The sequence below is a fragment of the Myotis nattereri genome (assembly GCF_964212035.1).
Source record: "Myotis nattereri genome assembly, chromosome: 3".
Lineage (NCBI taxonomy): Eukaryota > Metazoa > Chordata > Mammalia > Chiroptera > Vespertilionidae > Myotis > Myotis nattereri.
The window spans coordinates 207,982,744-207,996,592 of record NC_138077.1 but is presented as its reverse complement, the minus strand read 5'-3'; the positions used below and the strand labels follow the sequence as shown (position 1 = coordinate 207,996,592).

The window sequence follows — 13,849 nt, the reverse complement described above, 5'->3', positions numbered from 1 at the left end:
CTCATTTCCTGATAGAGCCAGAGCCCTGGGCTCAGCACGTGCTCCCAAAATGTTCATTGTTCCAAAATGAATTGAGCAGCTGCAGGGTCCCGTGATGGCCAGCAGAGGGCAGCACCGGGCACTCCCAAGCTCCCCTCCAGCTGAGGGGGAATGAATCTGCTGGCTTCTCTGCTGTAAACACCTTCTCTCACAGGCTGATCTACTGCTTAGCCAGCCTCCCAGAGTGGGTTCCAGAGCCCTCCTAGGAAGTACTGCCCTGGGCTAACCACTGCGAGTCCCCACGATACCTCTGTGAGGCGGTACTGGTGCCCTCATTCCCATTTGACAGATGAGAACACTTGAGTCACAGAGCAGGGAGGTAACTCTCTCAGGGTCCTAGGGCTCGTTAGGGGCTGAGCTGGGATTGGAGTCTGCGGTTAAAAGAAAACAGATGAGCCCAGGATGCAGAGCTTGGCCCTTTCCCCTAGGAGCCGGGTGTACCCCGGGGCACGCCTGTGACCCCTGCAGCGGAACCTCCCCCTCTGGGACTCCCAGGGCCATTAGCCCTCCTAGAGGGATTTCCCAGAGTGCACTATGACCACATTAGCAGCAAGTGCCTGCTTTCATCGCCCTTTCAGGTTGAAGAGAAGCTTCAGGAGGATTCCAGAAGGAAATTGCTTCAGCTCCAAGAAATGGGGAGCAGAGAGAGCCTCATTAAAGTCAATTTGGAAAGGGCAGTAGGTCAGGTAGGCGAGCGAGCTCCAGAGCCCCTCCGTGGCCCCGTGCCCCAAGGGTTGTCCGCGCCCAGTGGCTGGTGGGGAGAGTGAGGAGGAAGACGGCTGTGGTTTGCTTCTCCCATTGACCTCCTGGGCCACAGCTTCACGTGGCTCCTGCCTCCCCATGGACGTCCCCAGGGGCATTCCCTGCTGGGAGCCGCCCACTCCGGGGGTTCGCTGTCCCCCGAGACCCTGGCCACAGCCACCCTTCAGTGCCCGCCCCCATTAACCAGACGCCCGCTGTTCCCTCTTGGGAAGGTCTGCGCCTCTTGGCCCCCAACAGTGTTGCTAGTACTTTCTCCCCGACATTTCCATCCTGACATTCACCACTCCCCTCCCTCTGGGCCCCCAGCAGAGGTCCCGTCAGTGTCCACGAGGACCTGCCACTTCTCTTAAGAAAGTACAGCTCATGCAGACGGACAGGGTGGTGAGCAGGCTGCCCGGCTGGTCGGGGTGCCTGTTCGGCCTGGATGGCCCATGGCCCCTCCCCTTACACGTGGCACCGAGTGAGAGCCAGAACATGCAAATGAGGCTTCATCAAAGGCTAAGCGGGAGCCAATGGGAAGCCGGGACAGGGCACTGAGCCTCCGGAATGTGGCCCCCCAAGGGCAGCCCACCGGGGGCTCCCCCTCAGGGCCCCTCCTGGCAACCACGGCTCCAGGACACCCAAGAACGTTTAGCGTGCATATGTGTTTGTGCTTCTTTGCCTGGGAGGAAGGGTCCAGCATGCTGCTCCGTGGATTCTCAGCAGGGTCTGTGAACCCCCAAAAAGGTGAAGAACCGCGACCCTAAGGGTCCTTCCATCCCACCCAGCCCAGCCCCTACGCCAGTGACGGCGAACCTTTTGAGCTCGGCGTGTCAGCATTTTGAAAAACCCTAACTGAACTCTGGTGCCGTGTCACATAGAGAAATTTTTTGATATTTGCAACCATAGTAAAACAAAGACTTATATTTTTGATATTTATTTTATATATTTACATGCCACTTAACAAAGAAAAATCAACCAAAAACAATGAGTTTGCATGTCACCTCTGACACGCCTGTCATAGGTTCGCCATCACTGGCTGGGCTTGGTCAGGGACACACAGTTCATGATGGTGCTCACCACCGGGCAGATTTCAAAGCTCCTTCAGCAAACGTCACCACCGTCACCCCGGGGTCACTTCTCCTGCGGGGACCGACCCCTTAGTGAGGGCAGAGAGCTTGCCCGTCTGAGCTTCCCCTGTGCGCCCGGGCCGCCCCTCCCCGCCCCTGCGCGCTGCACGCCCAGCACCCCGATGCGAGGGCATCACCTGAGCCCCTTGCCCAAGTGCCAGGGTCCAGGCTATGACTCCAGGAAGCAGTCACCTGGGAGGGGACCCTGAGAGACACTGAGGTTCCTTCCGGTCTAGACTCAGGCGAGGAGGAGCCCCTCTGTCCCCGGACTCCCCCAGCCCAGCCCCTGTCTCCATGTCCTGCTCTCTCTCTCTCAGATCCACCCTCCCCCAGGCAAGTGGTCCAGGACGGGAGAACCTGTCCCTCCACCCTGCGCAGTCCTACAGCGTCCTCTGCTGGCGGTGGGGCCGTCACTCAGGGCCTCTCCACATAGCCGCCTCCTCCTCCTCCTCCCCTTGGCTGTGAAGCCAGAGGAGGGCACGGGGCGCCCAGGCACCCGGTCGCTGCTGCAGGCCGCGGCCCGCAGGGATGTCCTCTGGAGCGTCTCACTCCGCGGCCTGGCTCCCAGAGCTCCGCGGTGCGCAGGGCACGCCTGTGTCTCGGGCCGCTGACCTTCAGGCTGATTCAGCGGCCCTTCCGCCCCTTCAGGACTCTGTCTTAGGGTCCTCCACGGCCAAACACCCAGGCCCAGGGCCACCACGCTGGGAAATTCCCAGATAAACTCGGGCTCCTTTGCCTCTGCCTTCGCACGGAACCTGGGGCCCCTTGAACTTGCAGTTCCGTAAGCCCTGATTTCATGTAACTGTGCTGGTTCATCAACCGTCATCGGTTAGCGCCAGCCCCAAGGAGGCCCTCGAGAGCGGGCTGGACCGAGCAGATGGACAGATGTCTCTGTTCACAGCCTTCAGTGAGCGTTCACTGGGTGTCTGCTCTGTGCCAGGCCCTGTGCCAGTCGCCGGGGACACAGAGAGGAACACGATACCCAGGGTCTTCGGGGCGCGAAACGGCAGGAGGGAGTGAATCCCTCGGTCCCCAGGCACCCTTGCTGTGACAGTTTCCTGGGGCTGACAGCCTCCAGATTTATTTCACAGTCTGGGGCCGGCTTAGCAATCACGGCAGCGCTCCGGGCCCCAGGCTTCCCACTGCCTAATCGGCAGCAAGTGGCTCTTCTGGGTCAGGCAGGCAGGCCCAGGAAGTCATTAAAACCGGCTGCTCCCTCCCTCCTGTGGGCACTGCCCCTTCCAGTGAGTGGTGGAGATCTTACTACCACGGCATGGCCATCCAAGGCGCTCAGGCCCCCCCTAACTACCTGATTTCTCCTGGCCCCCACGGCTGGCCGGCTGCAGCTGCCCCCCTGACTCAGTTGCCTTCTCTTTGTGCGGCAGCTGGAGCATTTCAGGAGCCAGGTCATCAGGGCCACCTACGGGCGAGCCAGGCCGTTCCAGGACAAGCCCGTCACCGACCAACAGGTTCGTCGGCCCTTCGCGCTTCCTTCCCCGGGGACCTGGGACTGCAGGCGCCAGGAGCATATGTTCCCGGGTTTTGTTGGTGGCACACATTGTTCACACTGCTGCCACACCATAAAGATTTGTTTAGATTTCATGGGGTTTCCTGGCTTTCCCAGTGAAACGCCCTTGAAATGTTTCTGTGAACATCAAACCAAATCGCTCAGGGTGACTCTGGTCGCCAGACGTGCAGGGGTAACCCTGGTTAGCACCCTCGTTAGCATCGTGAGAAAGGGCTGCCTCACTCAGACAGACAACGCGTCCATCCCGCCTGTCCCTTCTGGAGAGGGAGAGGTGAGGACGGACTTCTGGCTGCTGGGGGCCTTGTTCCTTCCCAGCGATTCTTCCCCACGCTCTGTTGGCGGCTCTCGTTGGCCCCAGAACAACCCGACCCTCAGCATCCGGTTGTGTTATTAGTCGCTCCTAAAGGGCAGAACAATCTAGAACAAGTGAATGGCAACTATACAGGCCTTGGGATCTTCAAAACCGTCTCGGATCCCAGGAAACGGGTCCTGGTGACAGCGCCGATGGCGGCCGCCAGAGCCATGGCCCACGCCTGGCAGGATGGCCCTCGCCACCTGCAGAGACGGGGTGGCGCTCCCAGCTCCCTCCCCCAGAGGTCCCCTATGTTTTAAATCTTTTTTTTTTGTCACCAGTTAATAGAGAAGATCATCCAGGTCGCGGAGGACAGCGCCAGCTTCCAGCAGAAAAAGTGGAGCGTGCAGAAGGAGAGCCAGCTCACCCACTCCAAGCAGGAGGCGCTGGCGGACAGCATCGAGAGGCTGCGGGCGGCGCTGGACAGCTGCCAGGTGGCCCTGCCTCCCACAGCGTCCCCTCTGTCGGAGCCCGTGCCGCTGGCGCGGGAGCCTGTCCGGCCTCCGTGGAGCAGGTCGGGCAGGGTGCCCTGCTGCCGTGCCACCTTTCCTCTCCTGGGAGGAACGTGTCTGAGAGCAGAGGGCAGAGGACCTCAGAGAATGCCCCCGGGCGGGGTGGGGGGACAGGAAGAGAAGAGATGCCTACACTCTGAGTACTTCTGTGGGAGGTCAAGGACCCCAGGGGGCAGTAAAAGAGCCCCGAGTTTTCTCCAGAGAAATCAGAGAAGCAGGCCTGCCCTTTAGCTGCTCTTCTCTCAGGCCCCGCCACTGAAAGGCTGTTCGCAGCCCTGGTGCCTCACGGGGGGTGGCGGACCTTCTCTCTGCCCAGGGCCATTGGGATACTTATAACATCATTCCCGGGCCGTACAAAACCGCCAACTTAAAAACCAGCCTGCTATGTTCGGTCAAACCATCAGCTCAGCCCTAATGCCTTGGTAGGGCCGGACCAAACGATGTCTCCGGCCCCTGCCTTAGCCTGTGGAGGGGGCGGGCCCACAGGGTCTGGCCCAGCCCCGGGGCCCCACTCGGGGAGAAGGCAACTGCCTCTGTGTCTCTGGAAATCAGCTGCTACTGTTTGGGGAGTTTGTGCGAATGTCAGCGTGTCAGCTCTTTCAAATCAGGAAACGGCACTTTCTGACCAGCTTATGTGTTGATCTCAGCAGGAATTTTGACGAATAAGAATAGCCAAATTCAGTTCTCATTTCAGCCTATTGTCCTTGGCAATTTGGCTTTGAATTTGAATAGACCCAAGTGGGGTTTCTTTGACCACCAGAAGTCCAGGTTAGAGTGCAAACAAAATAATGCCCCCCCTTACATCCCCTATCCCTCCACCCCCACCCCAACTCCACCACCTCCCATCCCCCCACCCCACCCCCACCAAAAAAATTAAGCAACTAAAACTGGACGGGGCCATCCCCAGGTGCTGACATGGGGCCCTGATGCTTCATGGCAAAGTCAAGACGTTCTTCACAGGTGGTGCCGGGTGGGGTTTCTGGGCCCCTCACCATCCTCTTTCCAGGCGGCCCCTCACGATCCGTGTCTCTCTGCAGGCGTGCATGAAGGTGTCTTGCTGCAGCACCGACCTGAAGAAGGAGGCGGAGCTCCTCCAGTACCTGCAGGTGAGCCCACCTGTGTCCGGGCTCCAGAAGGCGGCGCTGGACATCGTGCGCCTGTCGCAGTCCTGGCTGGAGGACACCGAAGGCCTCCTCCGGGACGTAGGGGTCCAGCTGCCCGGCTCCGACAAAGGTGACCGGGCCTTTTTTCTCACGTAGCTGCACGACTCTACAAGGTCGTCTTGAATCCTATCACGAAGGGACATCTGTTGAGGAAGGCTTCTTGGGCGTGTGGCCAGGTACCCCCTGCTCCAGACTCGCCTTGCTTCTCCCCTTGAGAAGAAATTTGCCTTAAAGAGAGAGAGAGAGAGAGAGAGAGAGAGAGAGAGAGAGAGAGAAACATGAGACTTGATTACTGAAGAAAAAATGAGACATGACAAAGGCCAAAGGATAATTAAATCAAAATTGTACTCAATCTTATCTCTCAGCAGTAAGATATACTGTGAAATATATTTTTATATTTACTGATAAATATGCCTTTAATAGACCTTTTTTAGGCGTAGTTTTGGTTTACAGCAAAACTTAGAGAAAAGTACAGGGATGTCCCATCTGCCCGCTGCCCCTGCCCATGCACGGCCTCCCCGGGTATCAACACCCTCCGCCAGAGGAGCATTTACTACCATTGACGGCCCGACATGGCGCGTCCTCGTGGCCCAGAGTCCATGGTCTACATGAGGGTTTGCTCTTGGTGTAGTCCGTTCTGTGGGTTGGGACAACTTCATGAGGACAGGCACCTGCTACTATATATACGTATATCAGACAGATATTCTCACTGCCGTGCAAACCCTCTTTGCTCTGCCTGTTTGTTCATCCCTCCCCCGCCCGCAGCCTCTGGCAGCCACTGGTCATCTTACTGTCTCCACAGTTTTGCGTTTTCCAGAAGGTCAGAGAGTTGGAATCTGTATATACACACAGAGAGTGTGTGTATAGCGTTTTCAGGCCGGCTTCTTTCACTTCGTCATAAGCTTTCACATTTCCTCCATGTCTTTCATGGCTCCGTGGCTCATGTCGTCTTAGTGCTGAAAGGTATTCCGTGGTCGGAAGGCCCCACAGTTTGTTCCTTCTCCGACGGAGGGAGGGACATCCTGCTTGCGCCCGCGTTTTGGTGATTGTGAGTGAAGCTGCCCTAAACGTCCGTAGGCAGGGTTTGGTGTAGAGCAAGTTGTCAGCTCCTTGGGAGAATGATCAAGGCGCGGGACTGCTGGATTGTGTGGGAAGAGTGTATTTAGTTTTGAAGGAAACCACCAAACTTGGAGACGGTCATCTTGGCCACGAGTGGAAAATGCCCTGGAAGGTGGCAGCGCGGAGCAGCAGTGAGGAGGTGGTCACCAGCGATGACGGTGGCTAGCACTGGAGCGGGGACGGGGATGGAGAAAGAAGTTTATTTGGGGGTCACCATTCTTTATCCTGTCCTTACAGACCTACAGTGCACATTAGTAGAGAAGAGATCTGCAGAGATCTGCTTAATATTGCTCAGGCCTCCAGGCTGTGCCTTTAGCTTGGGCAGGGACAGAGCGGTGTGTTTGCGTTCTCTGAGTGAGCCGTATCTGATGCCCGCCCCGAGCCAGGCCCAGGGAAAGCCCCACGCGCATCCCGGCAGGATGGTTCCCAGTCTGCACTCTGGAGACCAGCCACGCTTTGGCTCTCCACTGCACACTTGCCAGCTGTGTGAGAGAGTCACCTGACTTCTCTGTGCCTCGGTTTACCTGTTTATAAAACAGGGATAAAATCTCAAAAGGTTGTTGTGAGGGTTAAACGATGTGATGAGCACACACATGGCCGGGCCTGGCTCACGGAGCCTTAATAAATGTGACCTGCCATCGCCGTCGGCCTCAAATACTCGTGGACTTAATGCAGCCACCAGATGGGTGGGAGCACAGGCCGTCCAGCCCCATCTACTCACACCGAGGAGACTGTGCCCGCAGCCCGCCCCATCTCCACTTGGCAGCAGATGGGGTTTTCTTAGCCCTGAGCGCTCCGTTGGGCTGAACCCAAAGAGCACTTTCCAGGCCACCTTCCTGGAGAGATGACAATGGGCCGAGTGTCCCAGCCGCCTCTTGGCAAAGCCGGGACTCAGTCCGGGTCCCTCTGATCTCAGGGCCCCTGCTCTGCACCACCATGCCACCTGCCTTTTCGAATGCTGTCCTAAGAGACAAAACGGACCTCACAAGCCAGGTTTGTAAATCCTGAAACAAATTCCCCGGGAGAATCCCGGGAGAGGGAAGCCCCTGGCATTGTTGGGCGATGTCGTAAGAGGCCCAGAGGTTGGAGCTGCTACGAAAGATCTGATTGGCGGAGGATGGGCCGTGTGGTCCCGCTGGGGAGATAGGAAACATCTAAGGAGGGACCTTGAAATTTCGTTCCCCACGCCTCCCACCTGGTTTCTCGGGGCCTCTTGATAAGGGAAAGGACAGACTCGACATGTTTCTTGGCCAGCACGGTGTTTGTGTCTCCTTCTGCAAGGCTTGGTCACAAACAGAAGGCTTCCCACGTGCGCAGGAGTCGCTCTTTCTCTGATATCCGAGCTATGCGGTATTTTTAAGTGAAAAAAAGCAAGTTGTAATACAGTATGCATAGTGTACTCCCATTTTTGTTTTTTGTTTTTTTTTTGTTTTTTTTAATGTCAGTATCTGATCAAAAGAAAAATCTGGGGAAAAAGACAAACCTGTGGAGAGTATTATCCCAGCATTTATTTAGGGCCTTTACTTTCCCTCATTCCCTACTACTTATTGTGCACCTACTGTGCGCCGGCCACTGAAGATACAGCAGTGCGCTTTCCAGAGGCGGATTTCAGTAATGTTTGATTTCTGTACTAAGCACATGCAACTTTTGTAACCAGAACTATCAGGAAGAATTGCTCCTTCTCCCAAAGAGAGAAATCTCGTTTTGATCACTGTTCAGCGTTGAATCTAGAAACATAATCACTCACCCTGTCTTCCCTTCAACCTCCTTGACTCCCTCCTATCCTTAACCCTCTCTAGGTCCTACCCAGGATTTGATCCTTCCCCTGGGGTCCCTGGGTCACAGGTTGCAGCTGAGCACAATCCCAATTTAACCACCGCGAATCCGGGCGCGCACCCGGTTCTTATAGCCCAAGCCAGTGCCACCCAGGCCGCCTCGCCTCTGTGCCATCTTGGTCTCCTCCCAGCACACCTCTCCCCACACACGCTTCCCATGAACTGACCCAGCCCTTGACTCTGGAGCCTCCGGTCTCTTTAAAAGAGAAAGACAGACTTGGGTCTGAATTCTGATCCCACCGCTGACCAGACCTTGCTGAGCCTCTGTGTCTCACCTGTAAATTCAAACACATTTCCTTTGCTGGGTTGCTCGTAACGATGAGAAAATGTGTGTACACTCCTGGCTCGGTGCCTGGCACACAGCAGGTGCTTCATACCTGGTAGCTATTACCGTATTCTCTTCCACGATGGAAGTTCTCAGAAAGTTCCATGGACGGAGATCAGGGCTCCCGCACGAGCGTGTTCAGTCCCACATCCCCCTTCCTCCCTGTACCCGCCATTTCTCCCTTCCCCCCACCTTCCCCACCATGTCCTCCTTCCCCGTGTCCCCCTCCCCTCTCTCCCCAGAGAACTGTGCGCGCACGTCCCTGAACTGTGACCTCTGTCTTTGGCGCCTTCATCCTTTCTTTCTTTCACTCCTCCTCTTTAGCCTCAAGCATGCCCTTCCAGGTGGTAATTCTTCTCTGGAAGCCCCTGCCTCTTCAGCTCCCTTTCCGCCACCCGCACTCCTGTCTCACCGATGACCTTGAAGAAGTGTGGCACGCCCGCTGTCTCCACTGCCCGCATCCTGCTTTGTCTTTGCCTCTTGGCTTTGCCCCTGCTGAGTAACCGCCATGGAGCCCTCCCGCCCCGGCCGGCCTGCCATCCTCCCCCCGCCCCCGTTCTCTCTGGCCTACCCAACACGCTTGGTTCTCTATCTCAAAACCCTCTCGCCCTGGGCCCTCCCGGGCCTGGCACACCTGCCTCTCTCCTGATGGTCTTGGTTTGTTCTGAGCAGCCCCTTTCTCCAATCCTGTCCCTAGCCGGGTGTTTCCTCCAGGGCATCCATTGGTCCTCCTCTCTCACCTCCTTTCTCATGGAAAAACTCTCCGCTCTGCATGCTTCCTCAGCCACTCCAGGCAGAGGTGGCCAGATGGGGCCCCTGGCCGCGGCCATGTCCACCAGGAGGCCCATGAAGACCCTAGATGAGCTGGGCTGGCCTTGCCCACTGAGCATGCCCAGCTCCCTGCTGACCACCTCTCCTTAGGGTCCTTCCAGCACAGTGTTCTCCTTCAGGCTCTGGACCGTGTCCCTCAGCCTGAGCCGTCAGCTCACGGCTTTGCACACGGTGGGTACTTAGTCAACAGGTGATCCGTGGACGGCTTTTCACCTGCCACCTCCAGAAAGAAGCTTGGCTCGGAGCCCGTCCAAGCTGATGAACCATTTCGGAAGCATGAGTTTGGGTGGCAGCTCACGTCTTCCTGACGGGAGGGCAGCGCTGCCCTCGCCCACCTGCCGGCAGGCTCTGCTGAATGCTGTTAGAAAGCAAAGGAGGTGAACTGAGTAGATACTTACCTTCTTCTCGCTTCTGTTTTCAAGGGTTGTCTCTGTATCTGAAGCATCTTCTGGAACATTATAAAAAAGTCACGAGCCGGACCCAGGAACTTCAGGTAACTTCCAGCTTCCGGAAAGTTCAGGCCGGCGCCGCCTCGGCATTTACTCAGCGCTGTGCATGTTAACCCTGTTCGCCTGTCAGCGGCTCAGTCCACACCCCCCACCAGGTGAACCTGCATCTCCATCTGCACGTGAAGGGATTCAGGCTGGCTGGCTGGGATGGCCCAGGACGGCAAGGGCAGGATGCTTGCTTCCCTCCATCAAAACCCCGAAAGGCTCCAAAGCCATCAGATCTTGAGCATGATGCTGATCAAATGCAGTGGAAGAGGTGTAGCTGGCCAGAGTCCAGGCAGCAGAATGACCAAAAGTTACATAATGACAACATTTTAGAGGCAACGTGATCCTCCGGGATTGTATCGCCCTGACGGTCATCGCCATAATAACGCGGCGTAATAAACACCCACACCACGTGAGAGGCCTCCCACAGTCACTGCCCACTGCCTGCAGGCCGCCGCCAGGTGTCCGCTGACCCTCATGGGCTTGCTCCCTGTCCGTGCTGGCCTGCCCTCGGCCGGTCCAGGCTGGCCTCAGCCGGAGCAGCTCTGCTTTGCTCGGCGAGTCCTCGCTCCTCCAGCAGGCCGACCCGAGCATGCTCTCACGGTTAGCAGAGGCGAGAGAGAAGCAGGGCCAGTCATGGAGAGCTTCGCAATCATGCTCTGTTTGTGTTATGCCTGTTATATCCCACTAGTAGCCCTGCACACAAATCCGTGCGCCAGTAGGTTGCTGCCGCCCTCCTATAGCTCCCCATCCCCCTGTGTCCCCCCTCATAGCTTGCTGCCAGCCTGCTTGTACCTCGCGGGCCCACCCTCCTGCTGATCCGTGATCTGGTCTTGACGTGCTTGGTCGTTACGCCTCAGGGTGTAACGGCTAATTAGCATGTTCCTCTCTTATTATATAGGATTGGCCAAAGCAAGTCACATGGCTGAGTTCAGTGTCACTGGGAAGGATAGAGGTGGACCCTGAAAGTCACGTAGCCAAAGACACAGGAGGGTGGAGTGTTGGGACCACCACTGTGGTCAGTCACGGGCACCATCTCATCCAGGGGTCAGCAAACTTTCCCAGTCAAGGGCCACGTGGTAAATAGAGCTTCGCAGATGGCTTGGCACGTCACACAGTCTCTGCCACCCCTGTTTGACGCTACTGCTGTAGAGCAAAGATGCCACAGAAAACACGTCAGTGCATGTGCATGATGGGCACGGCCCTCTTCCAATAAAACTTTATTTACAAAAACAGGTGGTGGGCCACAGTAGGCCTGCAGACCGCAGTTCATCAACCCCAGATCTAGTCCATTCTCCTTATTTTACAGATGTGGACATTGAAGTCCAGAGGCTAGGTGACTGTTTCAATGTCGCACAGTTAGTTGGTGGAAGAATCAAGACAAAAGTTCAGGCCTTCTGGCCCTCGCTCCCTGCTTTTTCTGACAAGCGGCAAATTATAATTAATGACTCTGGCTACCATTTACTCTGCACCTACTATGTGCTTAAAGCTTTCCATCACTCCCTCAGTTAATCCTTAAAACACTATTATTGACCTCATCTTCTACATGAAGAACCATCTAGAAAAAGCTAGAACTAAGATTCTATCTAGATTCTGAGTCTGGGCTCCTAACCACGGTACTCTACTGCTTTCCTACCAGTGACCAGGCTAAGTATAGATTTTCCTTGTGTTTAAGAAAGTTTCGCATAAAGCTTTGTCCCTCCCCACAAAGGTAAACGACTTGTAAAAACAAAAAACAAAAAAAAACACAAAAAAACAAAACAAACAAAAAAAAAACATGGAAAAGACTGCTGCCCTTAGCCCTGTCCCCCATTAGCTTCAGTGTCCTTTCTCTCATTTCAGAACAAGATCAGCAGTTCTGAGGAAACTCAGAAGTCTTTGCTGCAAGAGACACTGCGGGAGCATCTGGCAGAGAAGGAGAAGCTGAGCAAAGAGAAGCAACAGCAAGAGGAGAAGCTGAGGGCCAGAGTCAAGTGGCTGATGGAAGAGAAGGCGGTAAGGTCCCTGTCATTTATTTTTTTCTGCTGAAAATGGAGGCAATGGCCTTTTCTGTGACAAATTAAGAGCGTGTCCTTAGACGGAGAAATCTCAGCAAGCCCTCGTTTGGTGTTATGGAACGAAATTACTCCAAGGCGTGAGTGATGTTGGAGGAGTTAACATGGAGCTTGCATTCTGAAACTCAGAGCAAAACCACCTTGAAAAGGAAAGCTTATTGAAATTTCTAGAACTGGCAGCGCATTTGTGGAAATGAACCATCGGAGTTGTCACCGCAGGTCCTGGGTGGTTCTGAGTATTTGCAAGGCCAACGTCATGTTATTTCAGTCTTTTTTTTTTTTTTTAATATATTTTATTGATTTTTTACAGAGAGGAAGGGAGAGAGATAGAGAGCCAGAAACATCGATGAGAGAGAAACATCAATCAGCTGCCTCCTGCACAACCCCCACTGGGGATGTGCCCGCAACCCAGGCACATGCCCTTGACCGGAATCGAACCCGGGACCCCTCAGTCTGCAGGCCGACGCTCTATCCACTGAGCCAAACTGGCTTCGGCTATTTCAGTCTTTTGCTTTCTCTCTATACATATTGATTCCGGTCTTTTGCTCTTCCCTTACACTTACCAGGGAAAACGAATGGCCAAAGTGGCTGCTCGCTTTTCTAGAAACCAAGCCAAGTGCTAGCGGACACTTTACAGGGGCGCCTCTCAAGCGCCAGGGCGCCTGAGGGTCACCTGGGGGTCTTGTTAAAGTGCAGATCCTGACTCAGCAGGTCCGGGGTGCGGCCGGGCACCCGCATGTCTAACAAGCTCCCGGCTGATGCGGCCGGCACGGGTCTGCAGACCACGTTTCCAGCAACAGCCTCCGAGGAAGCTTTTCCCACAATTGCCTGATGAGAACCGCCTGGACACTGGTTAAACCGGCAGGTCCTGGGGCCCACCCCTGACCCCCGGCATTAGAACCCCTGGAGAAGGCCAGGAAACGGCACTTAAGAAGCCCAGCCTCGTCTCTTTCTGGTATTTAGGGACCACCACGATTTTAACCACCTCGTGGCCATCATCTTGGACCAGTGGCTTGTGACTTCAGCTGCCCTTTTGTCATTTGGGAGATTAAAACATATGAATGCTCTGTCCCTCTCCCCCGCCCCCAGGTTCTGCTCTCACTGGGGTGAGGGTGTGGCTCCTGCACTAGCATTTGTCAGCGCTCCACGTGGTTCTTCTCCCAGCCCCTCCAGACAGCAGCACCAGATCCCCTGGGCCCCAGCCCTTCCCCAGCACCTCCTTTCTTCCCCCGGAGGACTGCCCTCTCACTTCCTCCATCTTACTCGCCAGAGCTCCGTGACCTCCGGCTTAGTCTGTTCTCGGTCACACGCCCCCCTCTCTAGGCCCCTCCAAGAGGCAGAGACCTCTGCCTGTTTCATTTCATCCTCCAGTTCGTGCCGTCTCCTCAAATCTCTCTCCTCCTTCTTTCTCTTCTTCTCTTTCTCTGTCCTTCTGCCACATGGAGGCAATATTAGCAATAGACTTAAACCAAAGCAGACCATTTTGAAGGACAGTTAGATATGCAAAAAGCCAGTGTCCGTCAACAGAGAGGAAGCTAAAACCAGAAAAAGCCAAGTCTCCAGCACCTTCACAAAACCCTCCGCCACGTCCTCACTCCCCCTGATTCACTCTGCCCTTTCCAAATGTTTGCTTTGATTTTCACTTTGGGGTTGGCTTTTTCCCTGTGGGTGCACGGCGACCCCCACCACGTTCCACACCGCCCCGGCACCAGCCTGGGCCTCCCAG

General features: G+C 55.6%; 1 protein-coding gene across 1 annotated transcript in view; it reads left to right on the top strand.

Annotated features, from left to right (window-relative positions):
• FHAD1 (forkhead associated phosphopeptide binding domain 1) overlaps positions 1-13,849 on the top strand; it is a 93,576-nt gene that overhangs the window by 39,311 nt on the left and 40,416 nt on the right. The window contains exons 11-15 of the mRNA XM_081087264.1: positions 3,296-3,379; positions 4,072-4,224; positions 5,340-5,535; positions 9,998-10,068; positions 11,912-12,064. Of these exons, the coding sequence (XP_080943390.1) occupies positions 3,296-3,379; positions 4,072-4,224; positions 5,340-5,535; positions 9,998-10,068; positions 11,912-12,064 (657 nt within the window). The remainder of the gene's footprint in view (positions 1-3,295; positions 3,380-4,071; positions 4,225-5,339; positions 5,536-9,997; positions 10,069-11,911; positions 12,065-13,849) is intronic.